This window comes from Neofelis nebulosa, chromosome 17, assembly GCF_028018385.1.
Source record: "Neofelis nebulosa isolate mNeoNeb1 chromosome 17, mNeoNeb1.pri, whole genome shotgun sequence".
Classification (NCBI taxonomy): domain Eukaryota; kingdom Metazoa; phylum Chordata; class Mammalia; order Carnivora; family Felidae; genus Neofelis; species Neofelis nebulosa.
Genome location: NC_080798.1, coordinates 44055791 through 44073768, shown reverse-complemented (window position 1 = coordinate 44073768; position 17978 = coordinate 44055791). Strand labels below are relative to the sequence as shown.

At 45.9% G+C, this 17978-nt stretch overlaps 1 protein-coding gene and 1 long non-coding RNA gene across 5 annotated transcripts in view; both read right to left on the bottom strand.

Moving 5' to 3' along the window:
- Positions 1–7: 7 nt before the first annotated feature.
- Positions 8–778, bottom strand: LOC131498788 (uncharacterized). The gene is made up of 2 exons (XR_009255591.1): positions 696–778; positions 8–440 (listed from the first exon to the last, which is right to left on the bottom strand). It is a non-coding gene; the product is annotated as an uncharacterized LOC131498788 (long non-coding RNA).
- Positions 779–993: 215 nt separating this feature from the next.
- The window catches only part of SLC7A6 (solute carrier family 7 member 6), a 36687-nt gene continuing 19702 nt past the window's right edge, over positions 994–17978 (bottom strand). For all 4 annotated transcript variants that reach the window (XM_058706136.1, XM_058706139.1, XM_058706138.1 and 1 more), the window contains exons 3-10: positions 14983–15108; positions 12945–13089; positions 12135–12258; positions 11832–11935; positions 7776–7872; positions 5098–5247; positions 4803–4986; positions 994–4103 (exon numbers count right to left, since the gene is read on the bottom strand). In XM_058706136.1, coding sequence (XP_058562119.1) covers positions 4009–4103; positions 4803–4986; positions 5098–5247; positions 7776–7872; positions 11832–11935; positions 12135–12258; positions 12945–13089; positions 14983–15108 — 1025 coding nt within the window. In that variant the 3' untranslated portion in view covers positions 994–4008. The remainder of the gene's footprint in view (positions 4104–4802; positions 4987–5097; positions 5248–7775; positions 7873–11831; positions 11936–12134; positions 12259–12944; positions 13090–14982; positions 15109–17978) is intronic.

The window sequence follows — 17978 nt, the reverse complement described above, 5'->3', positions numbered from 1 at the left end:
CAAGTCATTCCTTAAAAACCTTTTAGTTTTTATTTTTTTTAGAGAGAGTGAGTGGGGGAGGAACAGAGGAAGAGAGAGAAACTTAAGCAGGCTCCACAATCAGCGCAGAGTCCAATGCTGGCTTGATCCCACAACCCTAGGATCATGATCTTAGCCAAAATCAAAAGTTGGATGCTCAATGGACTGAGCCACCCAGACACTCCTCAAAAACCTTTTTTTTAATATTTTTTAAATGTTTATTCATTTTTGAGAGAGAGAGACAGGGTGAGTGGAGGTGGCCAGAGAGAGGGGGAGACACAGAATCCAAAGCAGGCTCCAGGCTGCAAGCTGTCATCACAGAGCCAGACGCAGGGCTGGAACTCACTAACGATGAGATTATGACCTAAACTGAAGTCAGATGCTTGACCAACTGAGCCACCCAGCTGTCCCTCCTCAAAAACCTTATATTTTTTTATTTTTTTAATTTTTTTAATTTTTTTTTTTCAACGTTTTTTATTTATTTTTGGGACAGAGAGAGACAGAGCATGAACGGGGGAGGGGCAGAGAGAGAGGGAGACAGAATCGGAAACAGGCTCCAGGCTCCGAGCCATCAGCCCAGAGCCTGACGCGGGGCTCGAACTCACGGACCGCGAGATCGTGACCTGGCTGAAGTCGGACGCTTAACCGACTGCGCCACCCAGGCGCCCCTCAAAAACCTTTTAAATCTGAATGGCTTTACATGTTTTCCCACTGTACCTCCCATCTCCTATCCCCACCCTCGACCAAAAATGGGCGGGGGGGCGGGCGGGGGGGGGGGGTGGTTAGTGAGACAGCTTTCAGGATTGACCTTAGACACTAAGGACTTCAGTCAAGTGAGGAAAAGAAAAGCATATCCTGAACTTAGCTTTCCAATGAGAAATGTTAACTGTGCACAGTACTCACCAAAAAGTGATTAACGGAACTTGGACTCCCTATAAACAAACTCTGTCCCTACTTCATTCCATACCACACATCTTTGCTCTGAGTTGGCATTTATTCTTCTAAGAGAACACTGTCCCATAGAACTTCATGCACAATTACATTCTATATCTGTACTGTACAATAGTAGCCACTAGCCATATGTGGCTCAGCTCTTAAAATTTATGATTAGTGCAACTGAGGAATCAATATTTTTAAATTTAATTAGCCATATGTAGCTAATAGTTAACTGTACCGGATAGTACAGGTCTAGGAAAATAATACACAGAAACTTTGATTCAAAATGTGCCTTCTTGCCCTGTGGCACGAACACCCATCACATGGAAAGATGAGTTGCACAGGGATGTCTTCTACCCACATCTTTTGTAATTTCTTAAGTATCTCTCTTTTTCTAACCTGCCTCCACCCATTCTTTCACTTTATGTTCATTTTGTGGGTCTTTCCTATATTCCTAGATTTATGTTAAACCTGCCAAAGTGATTAAATTCCATATGTACTCTTGTGGCTACAAAACCAACAAAATGTTAGTTTACCATCCTAACTATCCACAAAGGTACAATTCAGTGCTGTAAGTAACAGGCAGCAATTTACATGTGTAATACTAGTCATCTTAGTCTCCTGTAGGCATAGAAACAAAGGATTAAAAACTACTCAGTGCCATTATAATGTGCTCACTGCTGTTTCTATACTCATTAAGGTTTGCCAACATTAAAGGACTGACAACCTCACATACTGTACCTACTGCAAAAGGGATTAGCACACCAGGAGAAGGATTGAAGGAGATGAACAACAAAGACCTTGCAGAAATTTAATTCCACCACAAAGCTTGAGTGCTGTAGGGAGTCTCTGGCTTCCCTCCCACAGATGGGTTCCTGGGTGAAGTCTGTATCCAGCACAGAGGGGAAAAATGCAGATGCCATCCAGTAATGAGAGGGGGATGACATGGCTCACTAAGCTTGTATGGGGTCACTTAGGGTGTGAGGCCCATGCTTCCCCCAGGAGCCAGTGGGGGGCAGCAAGTTCTTGGGACTAGCTGGTCATTTACTTCAGTGGAGAAAGCTAAAACCTTGGTCAGGGATCCTCAAGACAAGCACACACCACTTCAATGATTAGCTCCAGAGGATCCCTGGGAAAAGTGCCATCTTGCCTCAGACAGGAGTCAAGTTTACACAGTCTAGGCAAGTCAGCCTTTGCACAGACTCCCTATTGCCCCAACCCATGACAGTAGGAATGTCCTCTCATTTTCTCATCCATGCATGCCCTGAACCGAAGACAGCTGTGCTCATGCTCCCCTGATTGTCTTTATTGAGCAAGTATGACCAAGGCCATTCCCCTGACTGCGACTGGGGCCATTTGGTGGAAAAGAATGATCAGGAAGGGAGATTGCCTCATTCTTGTCTTTACAATTGACCAATTCTAAAACCAAAGGATAAGAAGTCCAGGCAGGGGATGAGCCAAGTCTGCAGGTTCCTCTGGACCCAGGATAACAGTGTCTGGACACGTCACAGGACAGTTGTACAGTCCACCGCAACCATGGCTGTCCATGAGGGAACGAACATCCATTAGGCCAAATCTGCTCTGGCCTGACCTGGATGCTAAAGCACAGCCTGAGCACCAGAATTAGTTGCTTCCAATCACGCAGTCTGCTGAGGAGCCAGATTTGAGGATGAAGCAGCTTTTTCCCCCCCTAAGTCTTCACTTATCTCCACAGGGAGAAAATAGAGGTCCACACAAGTACCAAGCTCTTCCTGAGACTGCAGGCCCACCAAACCTCCAGCAAGCGGAGGCAGACAGGACAGGTATGCACTATCCTGATGATCCACACCAAGACAGCTCGGAGTGTAAACAGAGCCCAGTGTTGGGGATAGAAGAGGAGCATGCAGCGTGATGTGAGGTTTTCAGAAAAGGGAAATGACCACTTCTAGCACCAAGGTGGGCTTGTGTGGGTCTGCACAGCATCCCTCACACCGGCCCTTACAGAAAGAAACAAGCTATTTGGTGGCTTGGGTCCATGAGATGGTCTCTAAGCCATTGACAGCTGAGAGAATTCAGGTAATCCACTTGAATTCTAGAACAGTTCATGTCCTCTTAAAGTTCATACCAGAAACCCAGAAATTTACCTTCTATCATCTAGAACAAAGACCTAAGGTCTCAAGTAAAATAAAGGATTATCCTTCAAAATAGCAGTATTACCAGACTTCTGACTCATGAATTTGTTCATTTGTCCTTGCTGATTTGAGCCAGGTGCTTGTAATCTGTGACCTATTGACTAACGTGTAATTGATACATGAGTTTAAAAAAATCTTTAAAGTTCACCTTTGCAGCTAAGACTCAACAGAAGAATGTGCTAAAACCAAAAAATCTGTGGTCTGAGTCTGATCCACCACCACACAGAGACACCTCTAAGGGCAGAGGGACTCAGTTTGGAGTAACTTTGAATTTTTAAACACAATCAGCCTGTGGCATTCGGTAGATGAATGAACACCAATGCTTTGCTAGAACTGGGGTTCTGGATTAAATAATATCAATAAATAATGGAATACAGCCGTCTTTCCAGGGAAAGATTTTGAGTCACAGGAAGAAATGATAGCATTTTAGGCCTCTACAGTCAGATGCTTGGACCTGGTCAGAGGAAAACTTGCCATAAAGCAGCCCCTTTTGTAGAGACTTCTGATTCAAACCTCAAATATCAAATTCAGAACCACCAGCCACAGCTATTAACCTAGCACTTCCTTTTCCCCAGTGCAACTTGCCAAGTGTTTGGTAAGCTGTACCTACTCACCAGAAACAAAACTAAACAACTATTCCCCTGACCCCAAGCCCTCCCACCACCACTTTCTATACAGTTCCCACCTTCAGGCTGGCCTCAGACCCTGAGTCTGCTCCCAATGAGAGTGACCACCAAAGCAGGCCATTGGCCCTGAGCCCCCTTACATAATGTGGCCCACAGGATCCTTTAGAACAAGAGAGTTGGGCCTGTACAGTCTTGTCATCTGGACTTTGGTGGCTGTGGCTGGTCTTCCAGGCCTCAAGGGACATCACCTCTGGCCTCTAGTCAGTTTTCCTTTCAACCTTTTTCTCTTCAGCTACATCAAGCTCGGTCAGGACACAAAAGCAAAGCTGCTGGGTGACTTTGGTGATAGCAGCTAAATGAAAATAGAGAACAGAATTCAGCAAACTGATGGTTAGCTACAACCCCAATATGAACACCACAATGTTGATTAAAGCACATCTATGGCCCCCTCCCACTTGTCCCTTGGGTATCCTGTGCCAGGCTTTGCCTCTTAACCCCATAAGCCTCACTGTCCTCCATTTCATGCCCAACCAGAAAGTGATGCATGACTCCCCATCTCCCCACATGGATTGCACTTTCAGGAGGGAGTGTTTTAAACCAAAAATAGGACTCTAAAGTTAGAACTAAAGTGCTCATGTAGGGGCGCCTGGGTGGCGCAGTCGGTTAAGCGTCCGACTTCAGCCAGGTCACGATCTCGCGGTCCGTGAGTTCGAGCCCCGCGTCAGGCTCTGGGCTGATGGCTCGGAGCCTGGAGCCTGTTTCCGATTCTGTGTCTCCCTCTCTCTCTGCCCCTCCCCCGTTCATGCTCTGTCTCTCTCTGTCCCAAAAATAAATTAAAAACGTTGAAAAAAAAAAAAATTAAAAAAAAAATAAAGTGCTCATGTCACTGAGAAGTCACGTGGTCTCCAGTACATCACTAGTATAGGGGAAGCTTTTAGCCACCACTCCCACCTCTGCACACATCTGTGTGTGCACGCGTGCATACACACACACACACACACACACACACACACACACACACAGGCAGTGAGTGATGGGCAAAGAAACTTACCCAGGACATTCCGAATAAGGAGTGGCCTCTGGGACTCTGGCAGATAAACACCCACGAAATAGACAGGAACCCCGGAGAGGGCAATCCCGATGCCAATGAGGGAATTGATGGTGTCACTGAATAGAGGCACAATCACCAGAAACACAGAGCATGTGCAGAACACGATGGGAAAAAACAGGCTCAGCTGAAATGGAGGGAGGTGAGATACGAGGTAAAGCACTATGCGGGAACAGGGTACAGAGAAGTCACCTACAGGAGATGGCCCACCCCTCCTAGTCTGTCCACAGTCACTGACCTTGAGAGGCCGGAGCCGCTCAGGCTCCTTCCAGCGAAGATAGAGCTGTCCAGCAACAGACAGGCCCACGAAGAACCAGTAGCTAAAGCTGAAGTAGTTGATGAGCAGGAAAACATCTTCCACAGTGAGGTAGATGAGTGTCATGGTACACTGGAGGAGGAGGGGATGGGAAGGAGGAGTGGGCATTGTCACCAACAGGCCACCCCAGGAGACTCCAACCACCCAGCAATCAGTACGAGATCTGCTGTTCATTGCTGATTTAGCTTACCAGACTACCTCCAGTTCTTTTCAGTGACCCCTTGGCATCAGATAGGTCAATTCTCTGCATTAACCTTCAAGGTGGCATCTCTCCCTCTTCTGTTGGCTCTTCCTATACACAATGCCTCCCTACTTTTTTGCAAGCACTTCAATAAGAAGCCAGACTCCTTTCCCCTTCTGATGGCAGATATTTAGGCCCTCCTCACTTTGATGCATCAACCTCAACATGAAACACACTGCCCTCTGGAGACCATCACTCCTGAGTCCCAACTACCTGGCTTAAAAATGGAGGAAATGCCTCCAGAACCAACTCACTGTCCTGGGGTCTTAGAAATGTAGATTGGCAAAATGGATTATACCCCTGATAAAAGAGGTATGACAGAATTTGCCCTCTGGAACAAAAAAGTCCTAGAAGACAGAATCAGGGACTAGAGTCCTGGGAAAGGTCAGATTTACTTAAACTTCAAAAATATGGAGTTTCCCCATTTAATCTTTTCACCTATTATCAACAAAGGATTTAAAACAAAAAGAGCCCATTCTGGGGATAGAAGGGGGACTGTATTGAAAAAAGTGGGGTGAAAGAGGATTCAAAAACAAGATGTCAAATCTCCCCTAAATTTATAAATTCAATGCAATCCCAATAAAAATACTGAGAAGATTTTATGTTATTTTGACAAAATAACGAAGTTCATAAAGAGAAATACAAATGTAATTGCCAGGAAAACTTCAGGGGGGAAGAAAAAACTATAGAAGTATCCTTAGTCCCTCTTTAGATTTCAGAAATTCAGGGCGCCTGGGTAGCAGAGTCAGTTGAGCCCCCGACTTCAGCTCAAATCATGATCTCGTGGTTCATGAGTTCGAGCTCCACATTAGGCTCACTGCTGTCAGTTGGGAGCCCACTTCAGATGTTCTGTCCCCTTCTCTCTCTGCCCCTCCCCTACACATTCCCTCTCTCTCTTTCTCTCTCAAAAATAAATAAGCATTAAAAAAAATAGTTTTTAGGGGCGCCTGGGTGGCTCAGTCGGTAGGCGGCTGACTTCGGCTCAGGTCATGATCTTGTGGTCCATGAGTTCGAGCCCCGCGTCGGGCTCTGTGCTGACAGCTCAGAGCCTGGAGCCTGCTTCATATTCTGTGTCTCCCTCTCTCTGACCCTCCCCTGTTCATGCTCTGTCTCTCTCTGTCTCAAAAATAAATAAACGTTTAAAAAAAAATTTAATAAAAAAAAAAGAAGTAACCAAACCTTCATTAAAAAAAAAAAAAGTTTTTAGAAATTCAGTACAAAGCTAAATAATTAAGGTTGGTGTTAATGGAGAAGATAAGTTGAGCTGATGATACTACTTAAGGGGTATGTAATTGTACTTGGTACATATGAAGCACCCTAAAAATTAGCTATTATTTTTATACGAGAATAATTTTAAACTGTGGATAAATGGATTATTTAATAAATGATATTGGTATGGCTGGCTAGCCATTTGAGAAAAAATTAAGTGAATTCTCCCCCCCTCACTCCATACACTATAAATTCCAGATGAATCCAAAATTTAAACTTAAGTATTGAAACCAGAAAATAACTAAATGACAAAAATAAATAAATAAAACTGTCCACCAAATCTTGGAGTAAGGTTTCTCAAGGCCTTTGTTGGCCTTCATATATATAATACCTTAGTGCAAATGAGAAAATGGCAGTCCTACTTCAGGTCTTTTCTCATTTGTTAGAATACTTTCATAATTTACTGATTTTGTTAGAATAAAATGCTTTACTGCTATCTACTATATATAAATCTATGATGTCTATAGTATGAATAGAGGCCCCTAGGTAGTTGGTATACAACTGGACTGGCTTTTCTAAATATGGTTTCATTAAATTAAAAAAAAAAAAAAAAGAGCTAGAAAGGAGGAGAAGGAGAAGAAAAGAAATACTGACAGAAAAGATAGATAAATTTTACAAATTCATTTTTATATTCTTTTGTACTGTTTCCTTCTCTAATATAATTGTTTTACTTAAAAAAAATTTTAATGTGTATTTATTTTTGAGAGAGAAAGAAACAGAGTGTGAGCATGGGAGGGGCAGAGAGAGAGAGAGAGACATGGAATCTGAAGTAGGATCCAGGCTCTGAGCTGTCCGCACAGAGCCCAATGTGGGGCCCGAACTCACGAACTATGAGATCATGACCTGAGCTGAAGTTGGATGCTCAACCAACTGAGCCACCTAGGTGCCCTGTTTTACTTTTATATTTTTAAAAAAGTTTAAGAAAAGAGAATAAACACTAAGAGGCTTGGAAAATATCTTAACTGACCAAGCCACCCAGGTGCCCTTTGGCTTGGGAAATGTCTTAAGAAGCTGCTATACCTCCCACCCAGTCTTCTCATAATGTCAGCAGGGGGACTACAATCCCCACACCCACCCCAGCAGAGCTTACATTGAACAATAAAGCAGGGATGGGTGTAAAACGCTCAATGTGGATCATGGACAGTACATCTGGGAGGTGGCCCTCACGGGAGCCCACGAAGAACAACCTAAAAGGACAAGAAGTGTGTCAGGATGATCCTTTCACTTAGCCATGCAGCCATACTCCTCAGACAAACTAGGCTCAGAGCTCCAGAAAAAAGCAGGAGGCAGTGTCTCAGGAGCATCACACGCTCTCTATGCATGCCCAACCCAACCTACCCTCACCCTCACCCCAACTTTACCCACAGATGTTTCCAACCTCCAACCATGGGTACGGTACTTCAACATTATCCAGGCACGTCCTACCTCACTGTTGGCCATGGACAGCCGCCAGCCCCTCAGCTATAAAACCCACCAATCACCCAATGAATGCCTCACCCTCCCATCACTCACTGGCACTCCAATCCATTCCACCAAGGGTACCTCCACTCTATCACCCCACAAATTTCATACTTAATACAATGGCTGTTTAAAGAAGGGCAGCCAGGGGTGCCTGGGTGGCTCAGTCGGTTAAGCGGCCGACTTCAGCTCAGGTCACGATCTCGCGGTCCGTGAGTTCGAGCCCCGCGTCGGGCTCTGGGCTGATGGCTCAGAGCCTGGAGCCTGCTTCTGATTCTGTGTCTCCCGCTCTCTCTGACCCTCCCCCGTTCATGCTCTGTCTCTCTCTGTCTCAAAAATAAATAAATGTTAAAAAAAAAACTTTTTTTTTAAAAAAGAAAAAAAAGGGCAGCCAGCTCTCTCTATCTTCCCCGAGCTCCTGATATATGATAGGACAGGACAAGCCTGGGGCTCAAAGAGACAACCCAGGCTTCCTCTCTGTCCCCAAAGAGCCCTACTGATTGAGAAACAGAGCAGCAGAGAAATGAACCACAGACCAGGGTGTACAGCATCATCATGGAGCACATGGCATTCACCAGGCTTGGGTGGGCTGGGGGAATAAGAAACCTTACATGAGATAACCATATCTGGGCTGGGAAGAAGAGTTGGAGTTTGCCAGAAGGTGAGTGGGTAGGTGGGAAACAGCATAGGCAAAGGCAAAAGAAGCTTGGAGGAGTGAAAGAGGGTGGCCTCCTTGAAGGTTGGTACTAGAATGCCTGCAGTCCCAGGATAAGGTGTGTGAGGAGACAGCTGGAAAGAACTTGCACACAGGCCATGCTGTGGAGTCTAAACAAACACTGAGAGTCAGCTGTGGCTCTGAAGTAAAGGCCTGACAGGATTTGACACAGAGACTCTGGGGGCATCATGGAAGCCAACTAAAGGAGGGAGAGGCTAGGGTATAGGGAGAAGGCCACACAAGAAAGCAATCTGTGACAACTGTCCCATAAGAGAAGAGGCCTGAATGAGGGTAGACACCCTGGCTTAGGAGAGAACAAGACATATGTGACAACCGCAAGTAAATTTGGTGATACATTACATGTGTGTGTGTATATATGTGTGTGCATGCATGTACATGTTTGAGTTGGAAGAAGAGGGTAGACACCAAGGGAAAAATAAAGAGGCCACACAAGGAGAACTGATAGCACATAACATCACAACTAGAGACAAAGCACAAGTGGAATGCATTGAGATACCTGTGGGCCATCCAGGTGGAGCCACAGGAGTTGAAGATAGCATCTGGAAGGGTCATAGGGCAAGATATTGGGAGGTGGCTCACACGAGGTTAATAATTTGTGCTAGGTAGAGAAGAAATATGGTAGAGGGGATGCTGGAAGGGGACATAATGTCCTGGTGCAGCAAAGGTGTCTAGTACAAAGACAAAGACAACTACATAGGTAATAAAGAAAAAGTGAGAAGGTAAGACAGAAACAACTGTGCATTATCTTGACATCACTGCAGTCCCCTTTATATGCAGACCCTTACTCTCTGCATCCCCTATCCCCACCCCCACCCTGTCAATGCCACAATATAGTTGAATGAGGTTAAAAGGCACCTACCACATAAATATTTTAAGAAGACTGTCAGAGCTGGGGCACCTAGGTGGCTCAGTCAGTTAAGTGTCCGACTCTTGATTTCAGCTCAGGTCATGATCTCAAGGTGTGTGGGATTGAGCCCCACATCAGGCACTGTGCTGACAGTGTGGAGCCTGCTAGGGATTCTCTCTCTCTCTCTCTCTCTCTCTCTCTCTCTCTCCTTCTCTTTCCCTCTCTCTGCCCCTTCCTTGCTCTTTCTCTCTCTTGCTTTCTCTCTCTCAAAATAAGTAAATAAACATTAAAAAAAAAAAAAAAAAAAGAGCGGTGTCTGGTGGCTCAGTCGATTAAGTGTCCAATTCTTGGTTTCCACTCAGGTAATGATCTCTGAACTCACAGATTGTGAGTTCAAGCCCTACCTGGGGCTCCGCACTGACAGCGCAGAGCCTGCTTGGGATTCTCTCTCTCTTTCTCTCTCTGCCCCTCCTTGCTCATGCTCTCTCTTTCAAAGATAAATAACCTAAAAAGGAAGAAAGGAAGGAAGGAAGGAAGGAAGGAAGGAAGGAAGGAAGGAAGGAAGGAAGGAAGGAAGGAAGGAAGGAAGGAAGGAACGGTGCCTGGGCGGCTCAGTTGGTTAAGCATCTGACTTCGGTTCCGGTCATGATCTCAGTTCATGGGTTTGAGCCCTGTGTCAGGCTCTGTGCTGACAGCTTGGGAGCCTGAAGCCTGTTTCAAATTCTGTGTCTCCCTCTCTCTCTGCCCCTCCCCTTCTCATGCTCGGTCTCTCTCACTCCTTCTCTCTCTCAAAAATAAAAAAAAACATTTAAAGAATTAAAAAAAGAAGAAGAAGATTGACAGAGCCAATTGGGATGTCTTAGGAATCAGTAAGGGTAAGGCTATAGGAAACACCATCTCTGGGTGGGGTAACTTGTTAAGAGTCACATCTGGTGCAACCCTGGCCACACCAGGCTGAAGCAAGGGAAGATGACACCATACTGTTTTACAAGACTTTGATTTCTCTATTATTCTGGTTACCCTAGGGAGACCCCAGGTACATGGACTGGGGAGTCAAAACTAGTAAGAAAAATAAACAGGATGAAACTATTTTATTAGTTCATCTTATCTGTTCATGCAGAAAGTATCTATTGAATATCTATTACACTCCCAGTCCTGGGACAGCAACGTTTATAAGGTGAGTGGAAGAGAAATCGGGAAAGAAGCCTTTCTCTCAGATATCAGAGAGTCACAGAGTCACAGGAATAGTTTCCGAAGTAGAGGGTGGTAAGCATCACTTGCTTTGGGGATCCAGTAGGATAAGGACTAAAAGCAGGCTAAGAAGGAGGTCACTGGTACACAATGTACACAGGTACAATGGTAATAAGAACATTTTTTTAGGTAGTAGAAGCCAAAGTATAATGGTTAGAAAAATGACTGACAGTCAAAGTGCATACTATTCCCTCAAGAAGTGTGTCCATAAGGAAGAAGGGAGATAAGGAAAGTTGTTTTGTGATTTCACTAAGTAGAGATGAGAGAAGCACGGAGCTGGCTCCAACTGAACATCCACCAAAGAGAAGGGCCAAGTGATGAAGCAAAATGCTAAAGAAGAGGGTGGTACTAGAACCCAGAGTGAGCCTGGAAAAGCAGAACTGCTCTTTTCTCTGAAACAGGAGGAAAGACAAGTGCTCCTATAGATAAGTCTCTATGTATAGAGGAGAGCAAGAGCCTACCTGCCAGCCTTAGTGTTTTTGAAATGAGGGGCAGAGTTATCCTGTACTAATACCTGGTACACAGCAAGTGCTCAATAATAATCTTCTAAAGGAATGAATCCTGGGGCTGCAGATAACCCACTCTAGGAGCCTAGAGTATAGTCCCTGACAGGATCACTACTCCAAGCTACGACCTTCCTCCGCTCTACCTCTAACCAGTTTGTCCTCGTCTCAGATGGAAGTGTGAGCTTCAAGCACACAATGTTTGCACAAAGGCAAGCATATGCATGCACATTAGCTTACACACACATACACCCTATATATCCAAGAGAAAGAAGGGCTCTTACAGGCTCACCTAGAGCCTGAGGGGATTAAATACCGCAGTCTGTTATTGATAAGGCAGAAACACAGTACCTTGATGAAGCAAAGATAGACGCATTGAGGCCCCCAAAGCAGGACAGGGCAACGGCAATAGGAATGGTCCAGCTGAACATGCCAAATGTCTGGTCAGCAAATGTCTGAGGGCAGAGCACAGAAGGCACTCAGCACAGGACAGGCTTTCATAAGCCTCCTGTACCTATGCTGTCAGGACAAATGCCATCATTTGACCCACCCTCTAACCTAGACCCATCATCCCACCCTGCAGAACTGGAATGGCTGCAGAAAGAAAGATTGAGCCATTCAGTATGAAAAGGTGATGAGCAAATGGGTACTCACCACAGCCACAGCATCACTGTCAAGGACATCTGAAATGCTCAGCACTGTGTAATAGGCCACATTGGTCAGGATGTAGATGAGCGTCACAATTGGCATAGAAATCCCAATGGCCAGGGGCAAATTTCTGTCAGGACAAGTGAGACAGGACTACCTAGAATCAACTATCCTTGGAGTCAAAAAAAGTTAACCCAAGGATTTGTCTGAAGTTTAACAGTTCCCTGGTTCTAAATCTTTGAGGCAGGCTCCTCTTCCCCACATGGTCAAAGGTGGATATGAATCCCATGCCCTTTCCATGGAGAAACAGAGAGAGCGAGGGAGAGAGGGAGAAGGAGAGGGGGAGAGAGAAACCCTTCTCTGTGAGGATAGCTGGGGATCAGTATTTGATCCTCACCACAATAGGACCAGTGGACCCCACTGAAGGAGCAGTGTCCTCCAGGGACTGGAGGTCAGGCTGGGGAACTGGCTGCCCAGAATAAGCTCCTGGCTCCTCAGGCCTCAGTGTCAGCACCAGAGACGAGGTTCTAACACCTTAGCCCCAGCTGGGTCAGCTACTGCCCACTGAAGGACCTCTCCTTGAGCAAGGACCCTGGGGATCCTTCAGTGTAAACCTGAGGGTGAGGAGCCAGGGGCTTTCCCACCTTCACTCATTCCCAGCTTACCCCCTAATTCCTCCAAGCTAGAGAAAGGGCAGTAGGGAGAAGAAGAAGGAATGAGAGAAAGAGAAAGGAGGAGAGGGAGGAGGGCAAGTGTGCCCACTATTAGCAGGAGTTCCAGCCAAGTTGGGGGGAGAGAGTGTGATCCCACCGTTACCTTTCTGGGTTTTTGATTTCTTCTGTTACAAAATTAAGGGTGTCCCAACCTGAGTAAGAGAAGAGGGCAGAGTAGAGGGCGAGAGAGAGGTCTCCCATGTCCCAGGAGGAACCCTCAAAGGCATCCTGAAAGTGCTCAGAGTGTCCTGTGGGGGCAAAGGCAGGTAGGGGAAGGGGTTCAGGGAGAAGGAAGAGGAAGAAGGAGGGGAGAGATGGAAGGTATAGGGAGAAGAGGAAGAACAGGGAGAGGCAGTAAGAAAGAGGAAGTGAAGAGGGAAGAAAAAAAGAGGAGGGTCAAGAAAAGGGAAAAGCAAGCGGGCAGAGGGAAGAAAAAAAACATAATTTAACACCAAAAGAACAACCACCAGCTCCCTGTACTTTATCACCCCACCCACTCCCTCAAGAAAGTTCATATTCCTTTAGCAAAATTACACAATCTCAGAAAAACAAAAACATTCCTGGCTGCCTTCTGAAGTGATAACACCTTTTCCAAAGCTCTGCTGAATTTCCAAGTGACCTCAAGGTAGGCCAGAGTTCTTCCTATTTTTAGAAATAACCCTGTTTTACATTTTTAACTAACAACTAGACCTTCCTGTGGAACTATCTCTTTTGGCCAAGACCACTGCATGATGTGGTCAAACAGTTTTCTCATTCTCATGGAGGGAACTCTGTTGCTCTAATTGCAGGGGCTGCGGTTGCATGCAGCAGGAAATCACAGGCTATGTAGGAACTGGGGTCTTCTTATCTCTCACTGCGCCTGGGGTAGGCCTAAGCCACTTCCACCTGTGGAGAGCCAGCCTAGGCACCTGTCGTTCTCCTTGGAGGCATCTGGAGCCCACACAGTTGAAAGCCAAGGGAGCAGCACCCAGTTGCCCAGAAGAGAAACCTTCTAGACACACTGGAGGTTTTTTAAACAAGATCCATACTTTTTTTTTTTTCTTACAAGATCCATACTTCTAAGGAAGCCTGCTGTAATCCCCTGCAAAAAGCAGACCTATTCCTTCAATGTGTCAAAAAGGGATGGGTGTGCAGCAAGAGAAGGGAAAATAGGGGTTTTCATGCCCGAGACGTGTCAGTCATCATTCACAGCAGTGGTTTCCTAAGGCACAGATCTTGGTAGGAGGCTAATTCAGCTACCCAATTTGACCTGAGATGTTCCTGAGACTCCAGGGACATCCAGGTGGCTGGCTGTACTAACTTGGCACATACACCAAGGTACTGGACAAGAATCACCGAAGGCACTTGAAAACAGAGCTTTCTGAATTCCAAAACCAAGAGATCTGAGAAGGGGGTCTCACCTCTCCCTGGTAAATGTAAACACAGCTGAGTTTAGAGACAGACTATATAGAACTGGGTTGCTAAGTAAGTGATTGAGATATCCTTGGCCAAAGACACTACAGGACTTCCCTAAGAGCTCAGGAGACCTCATGAGGCCTATTACCCTCCCTGCTAGTTTACTCTGATTCAGGAATGAAACGCTTTCTAAAGCCAACATGTAGGAAAGCCAGTGCTTCATACTATTTTAATATTTTGCTGAGAGCTGACTTTGGGTTCAAATGCTAAATAAAAACAAAAAGTAAAGACTCCAAAATAATCACTCATTTCCACATTCCATCCACCTTCTATGCACACCTTCCCACTCCTCTCAAGGAGGGCCAAGTCTTCCTACTTGCTGCCTGGCAGTCACAGACCAAAAACAGGGCCACAGTAGGGCTCACTCTATCCCCATCAGCTACATTTATGACCCAATTACACACGACCCAGGTTTCAAGAATTCCTAGGCTCTCAGCTGCCTTCTTGCAATGTTCCCAGCCTCCACAAAGGGAAAACAGCCCTGAGGGAGGGACTGACTCATGTTCAGTTGGCCAAGCCAGCCTGGTCCAAGGAGCCCAGGAATAGATGTCTTACTCTCAATGACAGTCTAGGATATACATAGAATGAGCTGATCAGTTAAGCCAAGATTTCCCATGTCCTCCTCAGGAAATCCACACAAATTCCTGGAGTCATTCACCCTCCTTCCAAGCCCAGGCCCATCTTACCCTGGCACAGTTTAACGAGGCCCATGACAATGATGGCAATGAGCGCTAAGACCTTGGCATAAGTGAACGTGTCCTGCACACGTGTGCCCCACTTGACATAGGCACAGTTGACAAATGTCAGCAGACCTAGAAGGAAAAACATAAAATCACTGGCAGGCTTGAGCTGAGGGCACAGTGACCCAACCTCTCCTTAGAGAGCATCACTTCTGTCCTAACTAAAACCAAAGGGGCCAATGATCGAGTCAGAACCACAAGAACAGGCAAATGGAGGGACATCCACCATCTGCCCATCACTGTTGACAAGTTAAGATACAAAGGCATGCATTAACACATATTCATTAATTCTGACAGCCAGAATCATTTTTGGAAATTGCCCCCAGGCCCAGAAATAATGGATTTCACCCACCCTTCCCCACTCAGACTTCCAAGGTTCCAAGCCACCCAAGGCACAAAACATTTCCATGGCCATATTAGAAAGTGGGGACAAGAGAGGTCCATCAATAAATGAGGTGAATTTAAATACAAGTGGCAAGTCACCTAGGAATTAGAGAGACAATGTTTTGCATGTAAGTATATATTTTTAAAAGCCTGTTATGTACCGGACAATTCCACATGCATCCTCTCGATTAATTCTCACAACCTTAAAATACAGGTGTTCCTATTCCCATTTTATAGATAAGGCTAACCAACATTCCTAAGCTTACAAGGACCCCCTCCCCATCCACCCCCTCCATTTCTATCCAAACCTCCTGATTCTCAGTGAGGCCCATGCAAAACGAAGCTTGCTTGGACATTCTCTAGGCTCCTGTCTGCACTGCTGGCTTTACGTTCCAGCTCTTCGAGGACATCAGTGATATCTGGGCCCTATGCAGAGTGTCCCAGCACCTTACTGTTGCTGAACAGGGACTGCTCTGACCCACCAGGAAGACACAAGAACAGAATACAAGAGGCTCCACAGTGACACTGCTAAGTACTGCTCTAAGCCTCCAACAATAGAACTTTTATGTGAACCTCAAACATTATTACAAAATCTTTTGGGTTCATCCTCCAGGCTGCCTCCACCTACTCCCACCCATTTTGCACCCTCTCCTTCAGCCAGACTCTCTTCTTACTGGTGCCATATATACATTTAAAAGAAATGTCCTTTCTTCCTCCTCCTGCCACAGCCAACAACTCCCACTTTCAAGATCTAGCTAAATCCCCACCTCCTCTGTAAAATCTTCCCCAAATATACCAGGCAGCCCCTCACTGAGCTCTCTCTCCCTGAACCCTATGGCCTTCCCACTTCACAGCACAGCTTAGTAACTCATGCTATGGTCATACGGACATCTGTCTCATGAAGGTCTCCCCCTTGGGCATGTGCCCATAGAAGACCACAACTATTAGGGGGAAACAAAAGCATATTGTTTTCTTAAGCTTATTGCCAAGCAAAGAGGGGAACTGATAAACTCTGGTTGGAATCAAGATGTTGATGAACTTTGGAGTGTCTGGGTGGCTCAGTCGGTTGAGCATCCAACTCTTGATTTCGGCTCAGGTCATGGTCTTTGCGGTTCATCAGTTCAAGCCCCATGTCAGGCTCCCCACTGACAGTGCGGACCCAGTTGAAATTCTCTCTCTCGGCCCCTCCTCCACTTGCACTTGCACTTGCGCGCACGCGCGCACACACACACACACACACACACACTCTCTCTCTCTAAAATAAACATTTAAAAAAAGATGGTGATGACTTTCACTTAATCACCAATTCCCTAGAGTGAGGCAATTGTCACAAAGTTGACATTTCTCTACTCAGATGTGAGGGAGCCTAGAGCCTGTGGAAATAAACATGGTGGCTAAACAGCCTCTATAGCCCTTAAAGACCTTTCACTCAGTACTCTGGCAAATGATACAGGTGCTCACTAGTTAGTCATACGGGGGATGGAGGAAGGCAATGGTCAAAGAGGAGGGAAGGCCAAAGGAATGCATGCTGCTGGCAGGTCTTCCCAGGGACCTGCCCTGCTAATCCAAGTTCTCTGTGGGGGTTAAGCCTAGATCAGCTAGCATAAGGATTACCAAGTTAATAGCCACCAGTAATCCACAGACCCCTATCCAACACAGTAAGCATATTTTGAGGTATCTGCCAGGCCCCTTCTTGGGAACTGCCCCCCCTCACCTATCACAGCTGATCACCCAAAGTGAACCTATTCAATTGTCTTTCCCAGGAACACAGAGTGGGGCAGCAAGAAATGGAATCTATCTAACAGTAGCAGAGTTGGGAGACACAGCAAGTCGAAGGTACATACAGGCCCTTGTAACAGAGGAACAAAAACCACAAAAAAGCAGAGGAAGGAAACAGGACTATGAAAAGAAGCAGAGGTGAGAGGGTGTGCAGCTTGTGAGAAAAATACTAACAGAGAAAGGTGCAGAAATACACAGAAGACAGGGGAGAGAGAGATAAGAGACAGACCAAGAGAGACAGAGAGAAGGGACAAAAAGAGTGACAGACAAAAAGACGGACATACACACAAAGAAAGAGACTATCTCACGATGCCCTAGCTGTGCTCACCGTGCTTGTGCCTTACAGCACCAAGATGTGGCTGCAAGATGGGGGAGAAAAGAAGACATACTCCACAGCCTCACTGACAGGCACTCCCTCTCACTCCTGTTCCTTCTCCTTCCCTCCATCCTGCTACACATCTCTCCCCTGGCTTGATCCTCTCAGCACACAAGTAAATATTGCACATAGTGCAATTCAATGACTCCTGCCAATAAGTGAAAGAAGGCAGCTCTTCGTGGAAATCCCCTCAGAGCCCCTTCTGAATGACAGCTGGAAAGATACAAAAGAGCTTGGTCACAGTGGTTGCCTCTGGGGAAGAAGACCAAAGCTCTGGTGAGGGAGAGACACTTTTTCCATTGCACACTGTTTTACACTGACTTATTTACCATGCATAAATGCTTCTTCCTCAGTAAAAATTAAAATACTTAATCTAAAACAACGTGTAGCCAGGGAGCAAGGC